The sequence below is a fragment of the Gymnogyps californianus genome, chromosome 2 (genome assembly GCF_018139145.2).
Source record: "Gymnogyps californianus isolate 813 chromosome 2, ASM1813914v2, whole genome shotgun sequence".
In the NCBI taxonomy this organism is placed as follows: domain Eukaryota; kingdom Metazoa; phylum Chordata; class Aves; order Accipitriformes; family Cathartidae; genus Gymnogyps; species Gymnogyps californianus.
In genome coordinates this window covers 121,063,538-121,086,660 of record NC_059472.1, presented here as the reverse complement: position 1 = coordinate 121,086,660, position 23,123 = coordinate 121,063,538, and the positions used below count along the sequence as shown (strand labels likewise).

General features: G+C 39.6%; 1 protein-coding gene across 1 annotated transcript in view; it reads right to left on the bottom strand.

Annotated features, from left to right (window-relative positions):
• Positions 1-1,742: 1,742 nt before the first annotated feature.
• The window catches only part of ZNRF2 (zinc and ring finger 2), a 56,521-nt gene continuing 35,140 nt past the window's right edge, over positions 1,743-23,123 (bottom strand). The window contains exons 3-5 of the mRNA XM_050892337.1: positions 4,756-4,861; positions 3,926-4,003; positions 1,743-2,729 (exon numbers count right to left, since the gene is read on the bottom strand). Of these exons, the coding sequence (XP_050748294.1) occupies positions 3,946-4,003; positions 4,756-4,861 (164 nt within the window). The 3' untranslated portion in view covers positions 1,743-2,729; positions 3,926-3,945. The remainder of the gene's footprint in view (positions 2,730-3,925; positions 4,004-4,755; positions 4,862-23,123) is intronic.

Here is a 23,123-nt window from a genome sequence, read left to right as displayed (position 1 = left end):
ACAGCATGGTCATCGCCAACTGACCAACACAGCTGGTGACAGAAAGCTTACATAGGTGAATTTCCACAGGCTTTTTCAAACCCAAGCATTACTCTCATGCTTCCAGGGTCATTCTAGGCTTGGCCTATATTACAGGTTTTGATACAAGAAAACCTCCCATAGGCTTTCAGAAGAGATTTATGGATAACAAGAACGCCAAACTAGGATCTAAGGCTGACCTTGTATCAGTTCCTCAAATAATCCAAGGTACTGCTGCTCTACCGTTCTGATGGAAGCAGCAACAGACTCTTGCCTGCAAAACCACGCATCAGTGCGATTGCTAGTGGCATGCTTTTCAAACACTGGTCCTAAACGTAGGACAGCAGTAATAACTGCTGGGCCTTTAAACCAGCTACTTGCATCTGAATACAGAAAATTAAGGTTTTTGAAAAAACAGTAAATGAACGAGAAACATGAACTACCAAAACTGAGCTTAAGTTGTAAACAGATTTATAATATTTACCTACTTAATCCCCAAGCCAAAGGCTATCTATGACCTCGGAGCACAGGACACCACAGCACTTACCTACCCTCTTTACATTATTACAGGTGAGTTTCTGTAGGCATGAAGCCAACAGTAACTATTAAATCAATGCAAATGCAAAAGCTTTACTTTCAGAAGATAGCAGGAATTTAAAACATTGGAAAAGTGGGCCTGCAGGCAACACCACTATTTGAGTATTACAGGTGCTGTAATTCCTCATCCCCTCCCTCCCTCCCATGATAATACAAGGCAACACAAATATTCTTGGCTAAAAAGGAATCTGTACAGGGAACGACTGTACATTTGGTGTGACTACAGAATTGAAAGTGTGACAAATGATTCTGCTCCCACTGAAAAAGAGAATACAACAGGGCCCCATAGTTACAGGTTCAGCTGAAACCAGTGATGCAAGCCCAAAAATGTAGAAACTGCACCAGCGATTACGACAATTACCTAGTTTGGACTCCTTTAGATTTGCAGCATAACAAAGGCATTTTACAAAGCAACATTCAAGAGAAAATGTTATCCAGGCAAGAACTGCTCTGCAAGCAAGATAGGAGAGTTTAGTAACATGCACTGCACTTGTTCTCCAGATAGCAGCAGTTGCTCCTGTTCTTTGCCCTTTTTGATATGAATCACAGTAGCAACAGAGAGAAATATGTACTTAAACAAAAAAAGAAAAGCAGAATTATGCATGTACGAGAAAAATGTTCGAAGTGTTGTGCAATTTATTTTAACTGTTGAAACCCACTAAAAATGCTGTCGCTAATAAATATTCATAAACTCTTCCCAGTGCTGTGAAATTCAGAAACTACTATGATTAATTCTTGATATAAAAGGTATGCTTCTAAGCCCTGATATCTGTTCCAGTTTATTGTCTTTTTTTTTTTTTTTTTTGAACTGTGATACTTTATAGGAACTAATACTTATCCACAGTTTTACTTGGTGTACCCCGTCAGAGACATCTTGTGTTTTGTGGAGCCCTGGTTATACCAATATAATACAGTAAAATAATAATAAATTAAACAAATGCAGGTGCATTTGAGAAAAAAAAAAACAAAAACAAACCAAAAAACCCCCAAACCATACTGTCAAATGCTGGTCTCCACATGAAGAGACCAAGGATTTAGATGCAAAGTACTACAGATCCTGCCATCAAAAAAACATTCAAACAAGGAAGCAAAACTTGTGTGTTTTAAAAATTAAACACAAATCCCACCTCGATGTTATCTCACCCATGCCTATAAAAACCTCTTGCTGTGCCCACATTTGCAGTTATTCGTTTATACCTCAGGAGGCAGCCTGGAGATGAGAGTAGTACAATAAAATAATTACCTGAAACATTTTTAAAAAAATACCCGTTAAACAAATTACCTTAACCGGCAGCACTTAAAATTGGTAATTCTTCTTTTTTTTTTTTCCCTATTTAAAAAAAAGTTGCATAGCTGTAAGATTTTGCTTTGCTGCATTTTTTTTTGTTGTTTTTACTCACAAGCAGTAAAAGAGAAGTTTTAGTTACTTAAATAGGAATACAGTGTGCAGATTTCAACAATCCCTATAGCTTGATAAATTAGTTACCTGCCTTGGTTTTACTCTTTGGACTGCATTGTGACAAAGGTTTAGTTACAAAATTTTGAAATACAGTATTCCTATGCAGAGAAGTTTATGTTTTCTGTTCTTGAAAAAAGTGAAGAACGTAAAACAGGGTGTGAATTCAGTAAATTAAGGTCACACTGTTAGATTATATTTAGTTTGCCATTTACTCTTCTTCAGCCAACGAGAAGGCGAAAACGTTCCCACTCAAAACCGGGGCCATCCTCCTGCAAGGGTCTCAGATAGCATCTATCAAACGTCTCCGCTTCCACGTGAGGCAGTAGGAAACATCCAATAACCCGCTTCTTCACAGAACCAGAAGTTAGGCTGAAATTAGGAACTTTGGCCTTCGATACAAAATAGTGTCAGTAATGTCTGTGGGGAGTCGATTGTTACAGAATGTGCAGCATTTTCAAAATCCCTGTGTGTCCTTTGCATGAGTGTTTGGTATACTGAGCACTACTGGCAAGTAACTGGTGTCTCCAATGCTTTTTCCATGTCATTGTCCATCTCTGCCTTTTTCAGCCACAAAGAACTGTAAGTCTCAAGCCAGGCACGCTGTGTTCAGCAAGGGAACCTCACATCTCCTATGTTGTCTGATCAGTGGAAGCAGCTGTTGAAAAAGCAGAAGACAAAGTACCATCATCTCAGCTATTGCAGTATACAACACAAACAGCACGAGCACAACCACCGTGTTTTCCTTCCCCTTTTCCCTAAGCCCCCAGTTATCACCATCTCTACTGTGAAAAAAAGCAAACAGAATTTAACATGAGGTTAGACACCCATGAGCATGTACAGAGACAAATGTGTTCACAAACAGCATGCAGGCTTCTTCCACAATTCAGTTGTTGGGGGCAATATAGGAAACATGTTTGTTTATTAATTTTGGCTAACATTGCCCTGAGGTTAAAACAATTATCCCTGTAGCAGGATACCTTCCTTCAGGTTTTCTCTGCTACCCCTGCAACATCCATAGCACTGCAATGTGACCTGCAACACAGACTCATGAAGCAAGATGAAACAAATGAACAAATAAATGCCAATGATGAAGTCTTCAGATTTTTTTTTTATTTCCATCAGAACAACAAAACCAAACCCTCAGCTACCAGCCAGAATTTCAGATATCTCCATTTCTCTAGGAATTATGATGATGGTTGGTGTGTTTTGCAATGCTTAGGGGCAGTAGTTTAATGCAAGATAAAGTTTTTGAACTAGTCAACTAAAAGAATAAACCTATCCTTTAAACCTTTGACACTGATTGCAGATCTGCAATCATTAACACAAAACATAAGCTGGAAAAATGTGAACCTCTGTGAGATGGGATAGAAGCATGGATAGAAACATGTTAACGTTTTTTATTTATTTATATATTTAAAACATTCTGGAATGCATTAACATGAAAGTGGTTTTGAAAATACCTAGTTTCAACTTTTTCATATGATTCCAAAAGCTTTCCGTCAGAAATAAATGCCAGTACTCATGGAACAACCCAAAATTACACAATTGTATGATTTTAATTTTGTTTAATTTCCATGGAAAAAATACTCTTTAAAAGTTAATGCTAAAGCTTTACTGGCACTGACTTGCCACTTTCCAGTACTAAAACTGGAATACATCATTTCAGACCATGCCATATAAGGATGCAGAAACCTTTTACATATTGCAATATACGTCAATACTTACTGATTAATATTGCAGTTCTGAGACACAGTAGCAAATTCACAAATAAAAAAAAAATAGCACAAAGATTTATTTCAGATAATCAAGATACTTATTGTTGAAATGTATGCATCTAAAAATAAATATTACCTAAAAACATGAATCTTGTCTTAATCTGATGGATGCTCAGGGCAAGATCTATTTACTTCAAACCATTCATCTATGCAGCTGTTGGATGCAAGACAAAAATGAAAACAATTGACATGAATATCTCAGTAACATTTAGCAGTAAGATATGAATATAAATTGGTTTCTCATAATTTCAATGACTAGTAGGATTTTATATTATACAAAGAAGCATATGTATATACACACACATCACTGGAAAATTTAATAACCCCAAACCACAGTAATATTTGGATATTAAACACTGTTGAAAAACTAGATCTCCTAAGTGTTAAAATTTTCTAAGGAAGCATTTTACCAGTTACTATCCAGCTTTTATACACAGGTTACTTCACTACTAACACTATCATCTTGCTTATGTCATTCATTGACATTTTACTTCCTGTAGTTACAGACACTTGTGAAAACAAATATGAAACAGGTTTAAAAAGTGTCCCCCCCTCTACCCCCCAAGTCTATTAGCATTTGACAAAACTTAAGTACACACAACCTAAGCTCCCCAGCCATGATGTGCACTCCTTCCCCATACAGGTGATTTTGCCTTATTTTTCCTGTGGGATTTTCAGGCAAGCATGAGAAGACTAGAGAAGGGAAAACTGACTTCAAATACATTGGTGGAGATGCAGAAAGATGTCATTTTAAAAACATCTTTAGGGTTGCTGTTGTTTCTTTGTTGTTTGTTTTTTAAATGTAAAAAGCAACTAAGTTTTAGTGCTCCTTTAAGCACCCCTTAGAGGAGTTACCCAATAAATGCAACCTTCTGGAATTTTATATGCATCCTGAGGAATACTTGCCCTTTATGATATATGCAGAGGCAAGGCAGCCGTGCTATAGTATCTCCTTGCTGCAGCTCTTCCAGGCATATTGCACACTCCCCAGCGTCTTTACTCAGCACATCCTCTGAAGAAAGAGCACAAAGTTAAATGGTTAAAAAGCAGACTACTACAAGCAAAATCTTCTTTATTCAGAACATCAAGGACAGCTACAGAAGATACTTCTTGTCCTGCAGAAAGCCCTGTGAAGGTGAGGATCAGTCACACACCAGCTGACTGAAGATTCCTGATGGGAGACCTCTTACCAGCTCAAATTAAGATATGGTTATGATTCAGTTTCTTGCCTGAACAACACAGCCGTAGCTCAAAGTTGAGTCCTGTATGAAGACACTCATATGGAGAAGAGTAGCAGCCATAATCAATAGCCAGTATCCATTTGGAGTTCATACTCTCCCAGCAGATCCATACCCCACCACATAGGCTGCTCTGATCTGACCTCGGAAACCTGCGCTCTGAACCATGCAGCCACAGCAGACACGCTGAGCTGCCGACCCCAAGAGCTAAGCATTGGAGAAGTTGTGTTCTTCATACAGATGGTATGTAATGCCTCCAGGGCTTTGAGGATTCATGCTGGGTGGGTTTTTCCTCGCTGTACCTTCTTCCCCATGCTCAGTTTTTACTATGGAGGTTAGGTTCAAGCCTGAACATAACATTTCTCCAGACAGGACACTGCAGGTAATTAACTAGGTAAAGATCTTCTTAACTTCTAAACACTTAGCTTATCATTTGCTTTTTCTACTCTCCTACTCATTTCCCCTCTATACACCTGGCTTTCTTTTACCAGCCTTGCCGGTACTCATATTTCACAACTTCAACCTCCTCTTCTTACCATGTCAGCATGTTCTACCACATCCCATCCACCTTTTCCTCAATGTAAAGTATGCAACTGTTAGCAATAGGAGTGGGAGATTTCTATCAGGGAAAGATCAGTGCTATATAGCTCCAATGACCCTAAATTCCTGGAGATACTGAATTTTTTGCAGCATTACCAAGTCCCATAACAAAGGAGGAGAAAGTAAGTTACTAGGAATGCACAAGAGCTGGCTTTCACACAGAAGCTTCTGGGAAAAAATATTATTTTTAATAAAAACCCTCTCTCTTGGACACTTCTCTTAGCCAGAACGTGGGATGCAGAATGCAGTCGTAGCACAAAGCAAAACAGGAGATCACGTAAGGCCTCGTTTGCCAGAAGCGGATTAAAAGTCCCAGTTAGATGCGACCTCACACAGTGTACAGAGCATTCCCAACAAGGGACCACATAGCAACCAAGCTGGCAATCTCTGGCAGATCAGAAAGGTGCACACTTGGCAAAGTAAAGCCCACATGTTCAAATTTCCACAGTTTCATGGGAAAAGCTTCCCCTTCTTAACCAAAAGGAGCCTAAAGGGACTGTTTATGGAGAGTCCGGTTCCCAGGTACGACTGAGAAACCACCAGCTCTACGTTATTCTCTCCAGTGGCTCCAATACTTATCACTATGGCATTCCAAACACACAGAAAATGACAAGCAGACAACTAAAAAGCTATCATGGCAGCAAAAAGTGACATGAAATTAGGTCTACCTTGTTTCCCTTAGAATGACAGCAAGCTATCCTGCAGGTGCTTGGGTTTCTAAAACAGTGCTTATTTCAGTCTCTGCTATATTCATTGGTTATGCTAAAAATACTGTATAATGCCATGTGTGTGGCATCTTCATGAGGATATGTGAACAATATCGAACATGAGGTGAACTGTTATAAAGAAAAATATTCAAAACAAAACAATATATATCCACCACAATGAAGAAAATAAAAACATGTATTTTACACATGGTAACATTATTGGTAGGCATTGTATTAAGAAATTGCTTCTATTGTTCTATCAGAAGCTGTAAGCTTCTGAGAACATTAGAGGTACCTAAGAGACAAAGCAATTTAAAACAATACAGAAGATCTTAAGAACTCTTGTCTGTCCTTACAAAATCCTGACACTAAGAACTTGCCCAGAAGAGGGTGCTAAGGATAAATACTTCCTTGAGGGTTGGGGGTTTTTTGGTGTGGTGGGCTTTTTTTGTGGTGTTTTTTTGTTTGTTTTTTTTTTTTTTTTTTTTTTTAAATAAAACGATACTTTAACATCTGACACCAGGAGGCAAAGACTCTCCAGACAGCATTGTCCTGCTACAGAGATATTAATCTTTGCCTGAGGCTCTCAGACACTACTCTCCTAGACTGCCTCTTTGCACAAGTACTTTGCCAGAAGTCCTATGAGCAGATCTACTCTCTTCCCACAGTTAGGTTGCAGGAAGAAGCACCATTAATAATTCAAGCATGTATCATATACACAGAGCGTACTTAATACAAGTCATTTTTTCCATAGAGTCACTTTATCAGATCAGCAGCTGGTACCCAAAACAAAATGGCACTAAGATACCTCCAGTGAATTAAACCCCAGCCTCCCTCCCTCAGCACTCTCAAGAGGGAAGCATTTAGTCAAGCTTTGATGACAAAAATTAAAAAGCTGTCCAATAAAAATACAGTTTATAAAAGAAAATATTCCTGTGAACTGCTTTCCCATCATTCTCTATTGTACATGTCTGGCTTATCCTGCGCTCCCCAGACTGAACAATGCTTGGGTCTGAACTCCCGCTGAGCAATTTAACAAGGTTCTGCACCTTTTGGCTAACGTTAGGGCAAGATGCCAATTTAAACATCTGTATCTCCCACCAGCCCTGGCCTAAGTGTCTGAGACTCCTTTTCTTCTCTCCAGTACTCCTGTACTCTCCCCAGCTGCCATTAGGCTCCCTTTTGCCAATACCGGCCCTACTGCACAAGTCCCAGGCAAACAGCTTGCTGCCCTCCCTGGCTTCACCCCAGGCCTTCCCGCTGGGATGAGTCGCCGGGCACACACCAGGCGTTGCCTAGTCGTGCCAGAGGGAGCTGGTGTGAACACTGACAACGGCTGGCATGGACGGGGCCTTAGAAACGCGGTGGAGTTCTGCCACCCCTGCAGAAGATTTTGTTAACAGGTTTCAATGCTCTTCTGCCTCTGAAATAACAAGAAGTCGGCATTCCCTACTTCTTGTGTTAACCTTACGAATCCTACCAGGCTCTTGTGCAAGAGAAAAGCATAAATACTGAAGGAATTAGTACAAAATACCCAACTGCTATAAATGCCCACGTGCAACTTGGCACTTCACATTAACAGACTCCAAACCTGTGAAATTATGCTCATAATTGATTACACATGTAGAGTGACGACAGCAAAACCAAATCCTTCACGGACCTACGACACTTTGGGTCTCACTCCCTTTTGACCGTTTTATGTGATTCGGATCATCAATCCCAGATAAAGAAAAAGGAGTGAAAAAACCTGTTAGACCTGGATCTGGTCAGAATTTATTCTGTACTTGTTTCATACAGTGCTCTCCTGTACCAACACTGGCTTATACCAGATGGAAGTCAGTTTAAGGGCCATTTAACACTGACTTTTAAATGTGTATGTTACGGAAAAATGTGTAGATCATTTTGCACAGAACCACTGCAGTCTGAACAATTTTTTTGTTTTTGTATTTTCCACCAGCAGAGTTATTCAGCAGATACATACTATTCTTTTTCTCTTAAAAAAACCAAAACAAAACAGAACAGTTTGAGATTTCATCAATGTTATGATTAAAACATTTATATGAGTGTATTACCTAAATGGAAGTGGGAAGAGGAAATAAGCAGAGGCCACATTTTTCCATTTCGCCCACACATGGGTACATACACAAACACTCACCAGACTCCCACATCCATCTGCCTTGCACCAAATAGGAGGTAAACACTCCTCCACCTTCCCAGCTATTTGAACAAGTACTCACTAGCCAAAGACTGGTGTCAAAGATGAAATCTGGCAAAAGAGCGTAGTATTTCCCTCCTGTGCCTGCTCAAGTACTTCTTCCTCCTCTCCTCTATCCCTGGTTAATACTACTACTGTTTTAACTTCTGGTTGTCAGTAATTTTTCCTGCTAAAATTCTGCTTTTATCTTTACTGAAAAATAAATTTTCTTACTGAAAAATAAATTCTACTCCACTCCTGCATTTATAGCAAAATAGGTAGTACTGAATTAAAATACAATCATCCTGGCAATTTTGCACATACTTTACCAATTAAAAACTTTTTCTAGAGCTTTTGAAAAAAACATATCCAACAACTATCAAAGCCACCAACTCAGCCATGGTTAAAATTATAGGCAATGCCTGTGATGAAATAGTCTATGTCTTTAAACTGAGGACTGCAAAACCACATGCAATACATACTTTATGGATTAAGTCATTAAAATCTGTGCTACTGCTTTTTGTTTTTCTTTTTAAAACACAGACAGATATGGCCCTAGGCTCAGGAAACCCCAAGTCACAAATCATGGAGACGGCGATAGTATTTGGGGAGATATCGCCTTATAGCTGCAGTATTTTATTTCTCTCTAGGCATTCACTGGAAACAGAACACCAAGTTAGAAAGACCTTTGATCTAATCCAGTATGACAATTTTTCAAAATAACTGTATTTTTTCTAAAACTGAAAAGCTTAAATGTTTGTGGAAGGTGCCACCGCAGCTAGCTTAACAGTGAAGGACACCACAAAAGTGCACCCTTTCAGGAATATGACTGAAACTTAATCGGAACATACCTTCTGAACAGTATCTTATCAGCACTACAACTGGTAAAACAATAGCCATAAGAGGTTAAAAAATACTGATGAAACTTCATAAAATAGTACATATTACCATATATGTTACATATTCATTAATTTTTGTTGCTGATTACTAAAACCTCTCTCAGTTAAGTACTAGAGACTGTCTTTGCTTGTTTTTAAACGGAGTACATCAAGCTCTAGACATCTAGAAGCCAACATATTTCCTCACACGTATAGCATGAATTCATCCCCATTGCAGAATTTATTCTACACTTTTACTGATATCACCTTCTGGGACGATCCAAAGTTTTTCCTTACACTGTTACAAAAACAAGTAGACAAGAAGGACCTGCACATTCCACAGGTAACTTCGGTAGCCAACAAGTATGTGTGTATGTGATTAACATACTCTTATTAAACGTTACTGACTTGATTTACTAAAGCTTTCCAGGTTCTGCTGCATCTGTTTTTCTCCCTCTCCATTCCTTTCCAGCTATTTCCTACTATGCTTTCCTCCTCTTCACACCCATTTTCGCCAATATACCATTCTCTCTAGAGCTGCTTTTTCTACCAGTCCTCCTACTCCCCGCCCCCCCCCCCCCCCCAATCACCTCATTTCATTTACTGTTGCAATGCAGGCATTGGGGAGAGGAGGAAGAGATTAACATTATTAGCCACTATCTGATACGAATAATATGGACAGCCTTCTTATTTGGGGTTAATATCCTTGGGAGAAGTAGACACTGGAATGGAAGGAAAAGGGACCATTATGCAAAGTGTGCTTCTCCAATGTAGCTCAGTAAATCTCTCTGCAACGTGGTATTGGCTGCAAGCAAAAGCTTTCTCTCCTAGTCCATCCTAAGCACTAGGAGAGCAAGCAGTTTCTTTGGCATTCTACCTGTTTTTCAGTATTCTGGCTGCCACAAGAGGAACATCCTTGATTCAGCATGCTCCAGCTAGGGATCATTCTTGGATGACCAGGTCAGCCCTCCGCTGCTGCTCAAAAATTGAGGCAGAAAGACACTCTGAAGGAGAGCGGATTCGTTAGTGCTCAGAGCCCTCAATAGCAGGAGAAAGATCATTCAGTTGTCACTGCAGAAGATGCTTATTTTGCCACTCAGAGCTTTCCAAGCTACAGAGTCCGTCAGCAGACTGAGCAAGGCAGGTGTAAAGCCATTAGCTTGGTTCACCTATGAAGACTGCACCTTCACAGCCAGAAGCTAAACTTGCACTGCCCTCAGCGAGGAACATACCTTCTGAAGAAGCAGTGGGTTCCTGACCAGAAACATTTCTTACTGCTCTAATACAAGCAATATCCTCTAGATCAGATGCAAAAGGGAAGATTTTTAACATCTAGTGTTTTTACTTGAACCACAGCTAAGTGGTTTTCAGGATTCACAATACTGGAAAGTTGAGCATGTGGAAATTCAGAATTCAGCTCTCCTGACTAACTTCAATCCAAATTCCCTTTTATACTGCTGAAAAAACTAATACTCATATGCTAATCAAACAGGCACATGTTGCAACTTTTTGTGCGCTTCCAACAGGCACAATAACCCCAAACACCACTGCATGGCCTGCGTGGTAATACCTAGAACTTAAGCAATCTAAAAACACCTTCCCCACCACAATACACAAAAACATAACCTCTCTAAAGCAAACTAACCAGCTACAACAAATGTGACATTTCCTCAAACACTGACAAATCATTTGATTAATTGGGGGGGTGGGGGTGTTTGGCATCTCACTCTTCACCTCTTGCAACATGGCAGCCTGTTACAATTTCCTATTCAAAGTCCAAGCGTTATCCTTGTTTTCCCCTTCCCTCTCACCTTGCTCAGTGTTGGCCCAAGACTGAGATATCTATATACAGATACCCATCATGAAAGACTTCCTGCACAAACATTGCCTACAGTCTTTGGAGCTCCCTCCTCTTAAAACACAAAGGTAAAGGGGAGGGAGCACACAAAACAAAGTGAAAGTCGCACAAGAAAAATATTTGCAGAATAAGGCCTAAGTGGCAATGCTCGTATCGCAACACCACGCTGAGCTAGAGCGAGGTGGCTGCAGAAGTTTCATTGTTTCTCAGCTAACCCAACATTTGAAGAACGGGATTTTGATCTTTGTGGGACATTCTCAGCTTTCAGAAGCTAATTCTGAGAAATAGCTAGATGCTTCCTGTTCAGACAGATAATGATCAGGTGTATGGTAGAGAAAAAATACTCACTTTTTGTTGAATAAAGATAAAAACTGAAATAATAGCAATAGAAATACATTTTAGGGAGCAGGATGAGTATAAAAGCCTGTATAGTCCTAGCTACCTGGATACAATTCTGATTAGGTAAACTAAATAATACAGAGGGGAGAGGGATTTGTACACTGAGGGAAACTGTTCTTTTGTAAAGAGGTTTGCTTCAGTGGCCACAATGGAAATCTATCTGCAACTTTAAGACACATGGTGTCAATACAAGCTACAGTTCTGCAAAAAAATGTTAAATCCCAAGTTTAAGTAACACAGCTTTCATACAATGTCCAATTAAGATACCTTGCTCATAGACAAAGTCAACTTTGCATCCCAGGGTTCCCAGTGAAGAGCTAGGCTTTGAAAAAAGGCCAAATAGTCTGAGAAATGAAGCTCCTCACTTCTGAGCACAAACGTGCACAGCCTCTCCTATGCTATTGTGATCAGTGTACCAACTTTCTCAGTCCGTATTTATACTTCTGGTAGAAAGCGTTGGGGTGAAACAGGTACTCATACAAGATAAAATTCATCAACCCAATTGGACATGAAACATATTGTGCTCCTGTCTTGAGATTTATTGCCAGAGTGACTATGTGTTTCCACAGTGATTCAAGATTTGCTCTCAATACAGAAACAATTATCTGATTGACTCTGAAACTTCTGCTTAAGCTACAGTCTTTCCAACTTCTGTTTAATCAGTATGCTTGCAGTTTGAGATGCCCTTGAACGTTAAATCATCTCAAGATAGCTAAACAACTTCTCCTGTTGCACTGACTTCTAAAGTTCCATTCACCACATTTGTAAGTACCATGTCCTTAAACTGTCAAATTTTAATCTAGACATGGGCCAAAGAGCTGCACCTGTTTGCAAATGAACCACAAATAAGCAGTCTTGTCCTCCAGAACATGATGTAAAGAGACTCTGTGCCAGCCTTACCCATCCTGTACTAAGTCCCCATTCTAACTGAACTGATGTATACTTGTGTTTTGAATGACCCAAGGGGTAACTTGCTCTTCAGTAGTCTTCCTTGGCATGCTCTGTTTGTCCCAAGGCTTCCCCGCCTCCCTTTGGAAACACTATTCCTGGGAGATGAAAATACTTCTAAATATTGTCTCATCAGGAGGCAACTGGGTGAGAAAGCCTTGAATGCAGCAGCACCAAACTAGTGCCCCACCGTGAAACCCCATCGTGAATTGTGTACCCCAGCACATACAGCCTGAAACAAAAGCTGTTTATTGCAGCACGTGGAACAAGAAGGCTGCCTTTAGGCCGTTTTCCTGGTTTTTAATCAATATTACATGACCTCTCAGATTATCGGGTATTAATCTTGAATGTCAGGAGTTAAATCAAAAGTAGCATGTAAAGGGGCAAACCCACAAGAAACAAAACAGCAGCAAAATAAGACTCCTTAGGAAACAGTGTAAGGAACTATCACTTGGGGAATACCTCCTCCTTGGCTCCATTGGGTAGGAATGATTTACACTTCTCAAGGCTGAGTTTACCATCAAAGAGGATCTTACACCACAAATATGCTACAAAAGAAGGAGTGGTTGCGTAAATGGCCAGGAGCAACCAGCATGTATTGCTGACAAAGCATGTCTGCTGCAGTTAGAGAGGATTGTTTCTTAAAGGGAGCTGGAGATAGCTGGGATGAAGGAAACTTACAGAAGCAGGCAAGAAAGAAGAATACCAGTGCGGGATCCATGCATGCAGATCATCTATCATTTTTATTCTTTGCTAAACAATGCTTCTTACCTTTGAGGAATAAAACAAAGCAAAATATTTAAGGGCTACTTATATGTACCTGCCAATCTGTACCAGCACTAAGAAACTGCTATGATAGATGAAAAATCAATTTAGGCCTGTTGAGAACTTGGGATTGCAATCCAGACATCCAGTCCAAAGGTGGCTGAATGATACAGTTTCCCCCTGAGCAACAGGCAGAAATTAAGTCTTGTCACCAAGGGGGGCACACAAGAAAAATGAGAGAGGCCTGAAGTCCAGCTTGCCTTGCGTAGCAGGTGACTTCTTTACCAAAGGTAAAAAAACAAAACAAAAAAACCAAACCAAAACCAAACCAAAAAAACCACCTCACCATAATCAACCAGGCATAAAACCCCAAGAGAATTTATCTGCAGAAGCTTCTTCCGGTAGTAAATCACTTGGGAATCTGAGTTAATGATTTAATGAGGAAAAGATACCACTGTGGTCAGGAGGAGGATGAAGAATTCCTTTCATATACTGTGCAGAGACAGTTCTCTTCAACTAGCTTTATGGTCAGAAGGAAGACTTAACTACGATGCTGTAAGTCTGTTAAAATGAGCAACTTTTCCAAATCAAGAGTGGATGCTATCACCAACAGTGTTCACAAAGACTGGGAAAGTAAAGCAGAGTGTGGATGTGGCTTTGCTCAAGCTGAAGGAAAGATCTAAATTGGAAAAGATATGGCAAGTGCAAGATGTTGATGTGACTGTACAAAAGGATCCCCACGGAGGTTATGAAATCCCTCTTGCTTTGGCAGCTTTTTAAAGTGACTAAGCTTATTTTATCCCCAACATGAAAGGAGACCAAAAAGACTGCAGAACACAGTTTTTCCAAATGGCAAGGCTCAACTATTCACCATCACTGAAACTATGGTCAGAAGCCAGAGAAATTGCCTTGTAATGATTTTCAATTAAGTTTCATTCTAGTAATGGTCTGCAATGAATTGAGAGTGTGATGGGGACATGCTGGCCTAATGAAATCTACGAGAACTCTCATCTAACACAAGGTAGGTGAAGCGGGTGCATTAGAAACCTTCATGGAAGGAAAGGGTAGGGCAATAGTGTCCCTGAAGAGCAGAAGCAGAGAGGGAATGAAGAGAAGCAGCTCAGATGCAGTTAGCTATCCTATTACTCTGGGCAACATGGGTTACTTTAATGGTGACTTGCTTTGAAGTTGGATGTAGGATTTGATTCAGTGTTTTGTTCACTTTGTCCTTTTTCAAGTTCCTATTCCAGGCTTCCTACAGGAGCCCTGAGCACAATGAGTTTTGCCAAGTCTTTTTTCCAGTCTTTTAACATTGGCCAAATAACTGACTCATTTCTTTGCAAGCTTGCAGAGGAGTTTGGTTTGATCTGATGCAAAATGAATGCATAGGGAGCACTAAGAAAGATGGCATGAAAGATGAAACTATGAGCCTAAGCTCGAAACAGGAGGAGGGGAGAAAAACAGGTGTGTCTGACTAAGACGCTATTCTTAGGGAAGATACGATGCATTACTGAGCAACACACAATGAAAACACTGGTGCGAAAACTCAGTGTGCTTAAAGTCTGGCTTATTAACCCCAGTGCCAGGTGCTAGGCCTACAGGGTGCTTTTCCCAGCAGGCTCGAGATCAGCCTTCTCCAAGTTAAAACTGAATGTCTGGTGTCTACGTGCATACACAGGACAGGGATATAAATCACTGCGTAATTTTTATTTGTCTGTCTTTTCTGTTCACAGCAGACAGACTGCTTTTTACAAGCTATTCCTATTTTAAATGCAATTATCCTTGCGATACAGATGGAATGCAAAATATGTCTGAATGCAAAAAGTTCTGATAACATCAAATATTGAGTTGGAGTTTTCAAAGTTATCTCAATTTTTCTGCTCTACACTAACCCATAATCCAGTATGATAATCTATTCCAGCAAGCATAGAGATACAGTATTTCTAGTGCTAACAGGTACATACAGGTTTTTACTACCCTAGTAAGATACTGAGTATATGGGTCTTTAATTTGAAGGGCGGGGGCGCGACGGGACACGACCCCACCCATAAACCTCCCTTTATATTTTAAAGCAAATAGCATCAATTTCTAGATCCTTGCAATTAAGTCAAATAAAAGACACCCACATAATTTCAATAGTATTCAGCAATCATGATCATTCACAAATAACAATACAAAAATATTAACATGGGAGATGTGTTTAAAAAAAAACCCAAAAGTCCCCAAGGACAGTTCTCCAGTATTTGTTCAAAGTTTTATGCACATAATCTGGCAGTATATTTCTACAACCATATTAAAGTTTTAATTTTTCTCCTCATTTTTTAAATCTACAGGCTAGCAAAACTATCAGACACCATTATGACAATAAGGCATTTCAGCTAATAAAGCCATAGATTGAAACAGACTTCCTTGGAACTGGGGAGAAAAAAAAGACAGAAGTGTTAACCAAACAATTCCTCCCCCATCTCTTCATTCTAAACAAATAAACATTATTTATGGGCTAAAAATTATCAATGAATACTACATTATTGCTTAGCTACATGAAGGCTATCCAATACCTAATGTTATACGTGAAGACTATCTAATGAAACTTCGCACAAGAAAGGAGGGGATGAGGAACATATTCAAAATGAAGAAAATTTGATATGGCTTTACATTACAGACAGCAATTAGTGCAGGGTTAAAATGGAAGTTATCTGAAGTTTTTATGAGGAAACTTTAACAAGGTTTCATAAGTGTTCACGTAGTTCAGCACTAAATCTAGGAACAGTGAAGTTTTTCGTTTCAGCTGTGTGTTAGAACTTGGGGTTACTTCTGCAGCTGAACAAATCTGTAGCCACGTGAGACAAAGTTATGTAAACTTCGGGGAGCAAGGAGGTTCCTCCAGGGAAGATACAATAGGCAAGTCTAGTATTTTGTACCTATGTCAGTATATAATCAATGTAATTCCTGTCAATAGGCAATTTACAGCCTGTTCTAGAATCACTGGATTTCGTTAAAAATACTAAAAACTGGTAATCTTTTCTCCTGTGTAAGCAGTGATAATAATCCCCAGTTTAGAAGTGAGAGTACTCTATTACATTAACAGTGTTTTCACCCAGCTTGTTTCTGAAGAGTTAGGCTTGTTCTACCACTGAAACCCCCTGCAAAAGTTGGACTGACTTCTTTTGTCATTGAAGGGCTGAGTCTGCAACTCAGAAGCACAAGACTATTTAAGTAATCAAAGGGTAGCACGTTTTAAAGCAAGAAGAAATCTGAAGAAAAAAAAAATAAATTACAAATGACATTTCAGGCAATACTTTCAATTGATCTGCCCTTGGGGCAGTTTCTGAGCAAGGAGTGCCTCTTATTCTTTTATGTTTCTTTAGAAAAAAATCCTAATCTGCGAATAATCTGTTCTAGTTCCCACAAAACAGTGAGGAATTTAGGGAAGGAAATACCATGAAATTACTATACAGATCACTCAATCTCAGTGAGACGTAGTTTGGCATTTATTTTTAAAAACTTAAAGATTTCAAGTAGTTTTATTTAAAAATCCAGCCAATGAAACCTATTATCTAAGATTAGGAAAAGCTGTGTATTTTCAAGGGTTTTGTTTCCACAGAGCAACTACAAAAAATAAGTCAGTTTGCTGCTAACAAACAAGTAAAGTCTCAAGGTTTTAGTGGTATCAGCTTTAAAGACTGCAGAATTACCATACAAAACTAGGAACATTATTTCCCCTGAAGCTAAATTCCCAGCAGTCACAAGACTGCAGCAGTTGCAGACACGATTTATGACATCCTCCGAATGACCTCTCAAAGCTAAAGACTGATTAAGTGTAAGACATGGAAGGTAGCTCCTGTCTGCCCGCATCACATGACGCAGAGTCACAGCACAGTGAGTTTGCTACCGAGCAAAGAAAACTGTCCCTTAGCTTTCTACTGCATGCAGCACTGCACTGCCATTATATAAGAGAAACACAATGACATACAGCGCAATATATCGTGTCCTCTTCTAACCTGATCTGAATCACTCCTCGTGTCACCCACAGATGTTCTTTGCAGCACTGCTTCACAGGTGTATCTGTAATTTTCTAGGACAAGAATTGTCATTTGACTTTCACAGCACTGTCAGTACCAAAGCAAGACAACGGTAGTATCTGAGGTTAGGAGTAGCTTACAAGGAAAAGAAACAACTTGAGCTATTCAGCACATGAATGATCCTATTTTCTCTACTTCTTTCAGAAACAAGCAGGCTTGTTCTATGGTTGTCAAAAGCTTTACTGTCTTTATCAAGTGCTGCATATAAAATATTCCCGTGGCACATGTATGCATTTATATAAAGGCGATCCCAATGCACTGAGAAAAAAATTGTTGTCCCACTCTCAAGAACTGAATTAAGTATGAGGTGACATTGCAGCTATTTTGGCCAGGAGTGATTTGCGATGGCTCCATCACAGGAAGTTCAGTCTAGCAGATTTAGGCCTGGCTCAAGGGAAAGTATGCAGAGAATCACCCACCAAATATCCTTCTCCCCAAAGGTTCATTAAAAGACTAAGTCGCATTCACAACAAATCAGAGAAAAGTTTAAGATATGAATGGATGTGATCTCTGCAGTGTGTCCTCCTCAGCAGGATCCAAGCATGTCAACTTTACTCGATTACAGTAAGAAAATTCAGCATAATCTATCGAGCATCCCCAACCTGAACCATGAAAGTGAGCTGTCATAACTTCTTTACAAATCTATGCCTCCCTTTGTCTTACATGAAAAGTAAAATAATAAGCAATATTGATACCTCAACCACCACCACTAAACCTCCAAGATTATATCTCACCAAGATAAATGGGGCAGTCTGCAGTTCTGGGAACTGCTGTTCCAGACATTCGAAGCACTTCCCTCTCAGTTACACTATGTTCCCATTTCAAGGGCTTTCTTCGCAGCCACACCATTAGAAATACACAGCTTGCTTTTTTGACTGTGTAGTAAAGGGTTGACAGTTTGTGGGTGTGGAGGAAAGATAAGAGACAGCAGCCTCTAAAAGTGCTGCAACTCCATGCCATCACAGACTGACCGAATTCATCCACTGACTGAGGCTGAAATGTGGTCACCGAAGCAGGTCCTACCCCCTTTAGGAGGGAGGTACACATTGAACTTGAGTGTGGTTTTATTTAGTGACATTTGTCAGCATTACTCTTTAAAATGAACAACCTCCCTCCCAACAAACCCAAACTGTAACAGGCTGCTTTCGCAGTGATGCTCTTCCGTGAGGTACCAAAAACTGTTGAAGAAGAGATTTGAGATGGTTGGAACGAAATACAGCTTTACTGAACAAAAGGGAAGAAGAGCTAGGGTTTGTCACTGTCCCTCTTGGCAGTCTGGTTTGGACAAGTAGCTATCCACGGCCTACACTGGTGAACACCAGTGAAAGTTTCCTCCTTGTTCAAACGTTACCAACAATTCCCAAAGGGAGGAAGTACAAACTAATCAATATATTTTAATCAAGTTCTTCAAACACAATTTCCCTCCTTAAAATTGTAGAAACTATTTGCAAGACAAGCTATGAAAAGTCTGAGCTGATGATATACCAATTCACAGAATAACAGCTGTGCAAATGTCTGAGATTAAAATTTTATTTACTATAGTAATGTTCTACTGTCACCATGTTAAACAAAATCTCAAAGTTCAACAGATGTTCAACAGTTCTAATTATTTTCAAGAACTACTGAAGAAAACAGTTTTAAAGCATCAGGGAAACTGAATGAACCTCCTACATACTCTGGAGGATGTTCATGAGTACACAAGATCAAAACAAGAGTAAGTGTCACTATTTTAACTGCAAGAACAGAATAAGTGTCTGTTTACGTGTCCTGTTAAACTACCTTATAAAGTATGCTCTTCTCCCTCCCCAGCACCCCTGAGGACAGAGCACAGAACCATCTAGGGCAGAGCAAGAAGCTAGAAATTTTTCACCAATAATCTTGTTAAACTCCAAAAATGGAAGAACTGAGAAATTCTATGGAGAATTTTATACCTCAGATAAAGTGGAATGAAAGAACTGATTTGCCTTAGTATTATTTTGTACTGCTTTGCTGAAAGTCTAGTCCTATTAAAGGATGAGGACAAGGAGGAAGGCTTAAGCTTTTCCAGGCAGACTGGCAAGATGCCCTTTTGCAAGGTCTCTTAGCGTATGATGTCAGGAACCCTGGCAGAGAACTGAACTTGAAGTTAGCAATTCTTTTCATTCCAGACTGAAGTTTTGAGTGCATCAGTCAAAACAGTTGACAGCATCAGCCCTGCTGAGTAAAATACTCTCCCTTTTTTTGTGCACAGAAGTGACCAAGGAAATCAAGTCACTGCAGCGGGCAGAACTACCAGAATCGTGTATTTCGGTGGTCCAAACATTAGGTTAAGGTGCGCTATTTTATTTCCCTTCTACTGAGCAATATAAACTGCGTAAGTTCTAGCACAAGTAGCTTGCCCCAAAGATGTTGAAACAGCCACCAATCAACAAAGCTTATAACTTGTGTTCGAAAAAATTAGGTCAGTCTCATTCACAAAGGATGTTTCAAAAATGTTTTTATTTAGTCCTTTAGGTGGCTCATGCCCATCTTCAAGTCTCTACTTTTGATCAAAATGCATGTTATGGCTGTCATTTAGATGTCGACAACTCCTCTAGCAGGATTATTGCTCATACAGATTCCAGCTCAGGATTCTGACATTCACTCACATGCAGGCCTCAGCATGTGGCAGTACCAGCATTTCTCTTTCCTCACAATTCAAAACTTAACCCGATACCTCAAACTGATTTAGAATAAACAGTGTATTTAAATCCTCATGACAAAACCCTGCTTTGCATCCTTGCTAATCTAAATCAGTTGCACTGTTGTGGCCCAAGTCACTTTGAATATGATTAGATGGCACGGGAATATTTGGCGAGCTGTGCATGGTGTTAGATTTGAACGCCCCAGAAGACAAAGTACATTGCCGGACAGGAAGGGCACATCAAGTTTCACTCATGTTTTCCTTCCAGTACACCTACCTTAATTTTCAATATTCTGTCTGTAACAGTCTTTCCACATACTAATCCTCCATTCAAAACAGAGCTGGATAAACTTTAAATATGAAATCATGTATGTCCCTACTATTTGTGATGTTTGATCCCCTGCTCTTTTTTGGTGTGATAGGGCTAAAAAATTCACTTATTGTAATTTAAAAAGAATAATTGCAAAGTTGTTACCTTGAGTAAGGAAAAAACCTCCAGCAGCTCACGCACTGGATGTCTCAACATCCTCCCTCTCTGAAATTACACTAGCAAAAGCTTTTTGCCTTAAAATGAACCTCAGTAAATATGTTGGCCAATAATCAGACCCACTGCTGTATCTGAATTAAATGCAGAGTGGTCTGAGTGAAAGCAGCACTGACGTCAAAGCAGCACCACCCCTGAGCAAATGGCTTTCAGGAGACCCTCTTAGAAAGTTTCCAGTAGAACAGCGTTCCAACATAAAGTGCTGACTTGATGAAACCCAAAATATTCCACAGGAATGTGCTAATTCAATCAAAACTTTTGAAAGAGGACAGGCCGGCTCGCCGAGCCAGCCAACCAGTCTAGTGAGCTGACTGGCTCTCCCCAGCTCTCCGGGGTCACTGGCTTCCCCATCTGGCCAGGCGCCAGGCTGCTAGTCCATGCTCTCAGAGGGGCCCTTTAATAATAATAATGTCTTACAAAGTGATCTGAGAAACAAACAAAGGAATTTTAAAATTAAAAACAGAATTACTTCAGAACCAACTGCAAGGTTTCTTCAAGAGGAATTGGCTGGATTTGTTGCAAAGCATTTAAAACTAGTGCCCCTAAAGACACAAGTCTCTCCTGTGTCTTCTCAATTTTTATAAAACACCTTCCAATGAAAAAAAAGCATCAATGCTACAACAACAGAAAATGAACAATAATTATATTCAAAACCTAAACTTCACCAGATAGGTCTAATCATCAGCAGGGAGTTAAAGGCAAGTTGCTTCCAAAGCACTGTTATTCCAGTAAATGCCCCTGCCTGACCAAAACACAGGGCTACCTTGTAAGCAACATCTTTCGCAGAGTAGTCCCTAAGTGGGCTCCCTGCATAACTCACTGTGGCAAACTTGAATGAGATGGTGCAACGGGCCTCATTTAACACTTTGGAGAAGCTCAAAGGAATAGGTATGGCTATATAATATTTTATATTTAGCAGCGGTTTTCAAAAAAATCTGTCAACTAGCAAGTAACCCATTTTCTTCATAAAACTGGCTTTTAGCAACCTGTGGCTAACCAGTGCATGGGACCTATTCTGGCTTCTCAGCAACTCAGCAACTAGCAGTATGAAGAGAATTTTTAATTGCTAAAAAGAGCAAGGCTATTTAAGACAGTAACACCAAACACCACAATGTTTTTGCACAATTCCATGCATTTAACCAGCTTTTGCATCAAAATGCCTAGATATTCATTCACGTGTGAGCACCACAAGTAGTTTAAGAGATACTTGGAACAAAGTTCCACAGAAAAAAGAAAGAGCTCTTTTTACACGCCAAATTGAGTCAGCAATGAGATCTCTGTTGCAGGCAAGTCACATGATTTTGAAAGAATAAGGCTAATAAAATGTACTGATTTATTTATATGAAAATCAGCACAACTTCCAGCATAGAACTGGGACAAATTTGTGACCACTCTCTTTCAGAAAACACGTGTAAATCAGACAGCTGCCAGAGTCTGCAGTTCACTGACCCTTCCTACTGCCAAATGCAATGCACAAAGGTAGCTCAGAAAGCAATTAGAGATTGGCTGGGAGGACTCATTGATTTTTTAAAACTTCAAATCACAGCTAAACAGTCTTATAACATTTTTCTGGGGAAGACTGTATGCCTCAGACTCACATTTAAAAAGAAGGAAGGTTTGTCTTCTCAGAATGACAAAACACATACAATTTGCTCCCTGCTGTTTCTTAGAAAGAACAACTAATACATTTACAGTATCATGAGCAAACACATCTAGAACAGAACTAGACATAAGCACAGTTCAATCCAACTGCTCAATTTTTAAACATCTCACCACCTGCAAAGTCTAAGGCTCCCTTCAACTACTTGCAACACAAAATTCAGAGAGAAAAGATGATGAGGGGGAAAAAAAAGGAAAAAAAGGTATTTTTTTCTGCTAGTGGTAATAGGACTGGGAAATCACCAGTGACCAACACAATCAAATGATGGCTAGTTGGCTCTATTTGAGTATGTACGGCATAAGGCCAAGATAACAATGAGAAAGTAAAGCATAAAGAGATGCCTTCCATTTTGGAAGAAGGTATCAAAAGTTGATAGCAGCATCTTTTCTTCTCTCAAGCAAAACTTGAGATGCCCTTCTTATGGCTTATGACAAAAAGGCAGATCCATCACTGATCTCCTCATCACGGCAAACAGCAAAATATACAAGAAAAAAAAAAGGATGCATATAGACACTCATATGCAATTCTGGGCCTGTAATCATGGCAGCATTAAGTTACCAATCTGCTAGTTAATTCTCTTTCATTAGCCTCATTAAAGGGATTACAATCATACCACAAAGTAACAACTGAGCGCTGCACAACTCTGAAGCCATACCCTCTATTTCTTTGCGCTGCAGTAATTTAAATAACCAGCTATAGGCTATAATTTAAGATTTAGTCCACGACTCCAGGAGCTAAC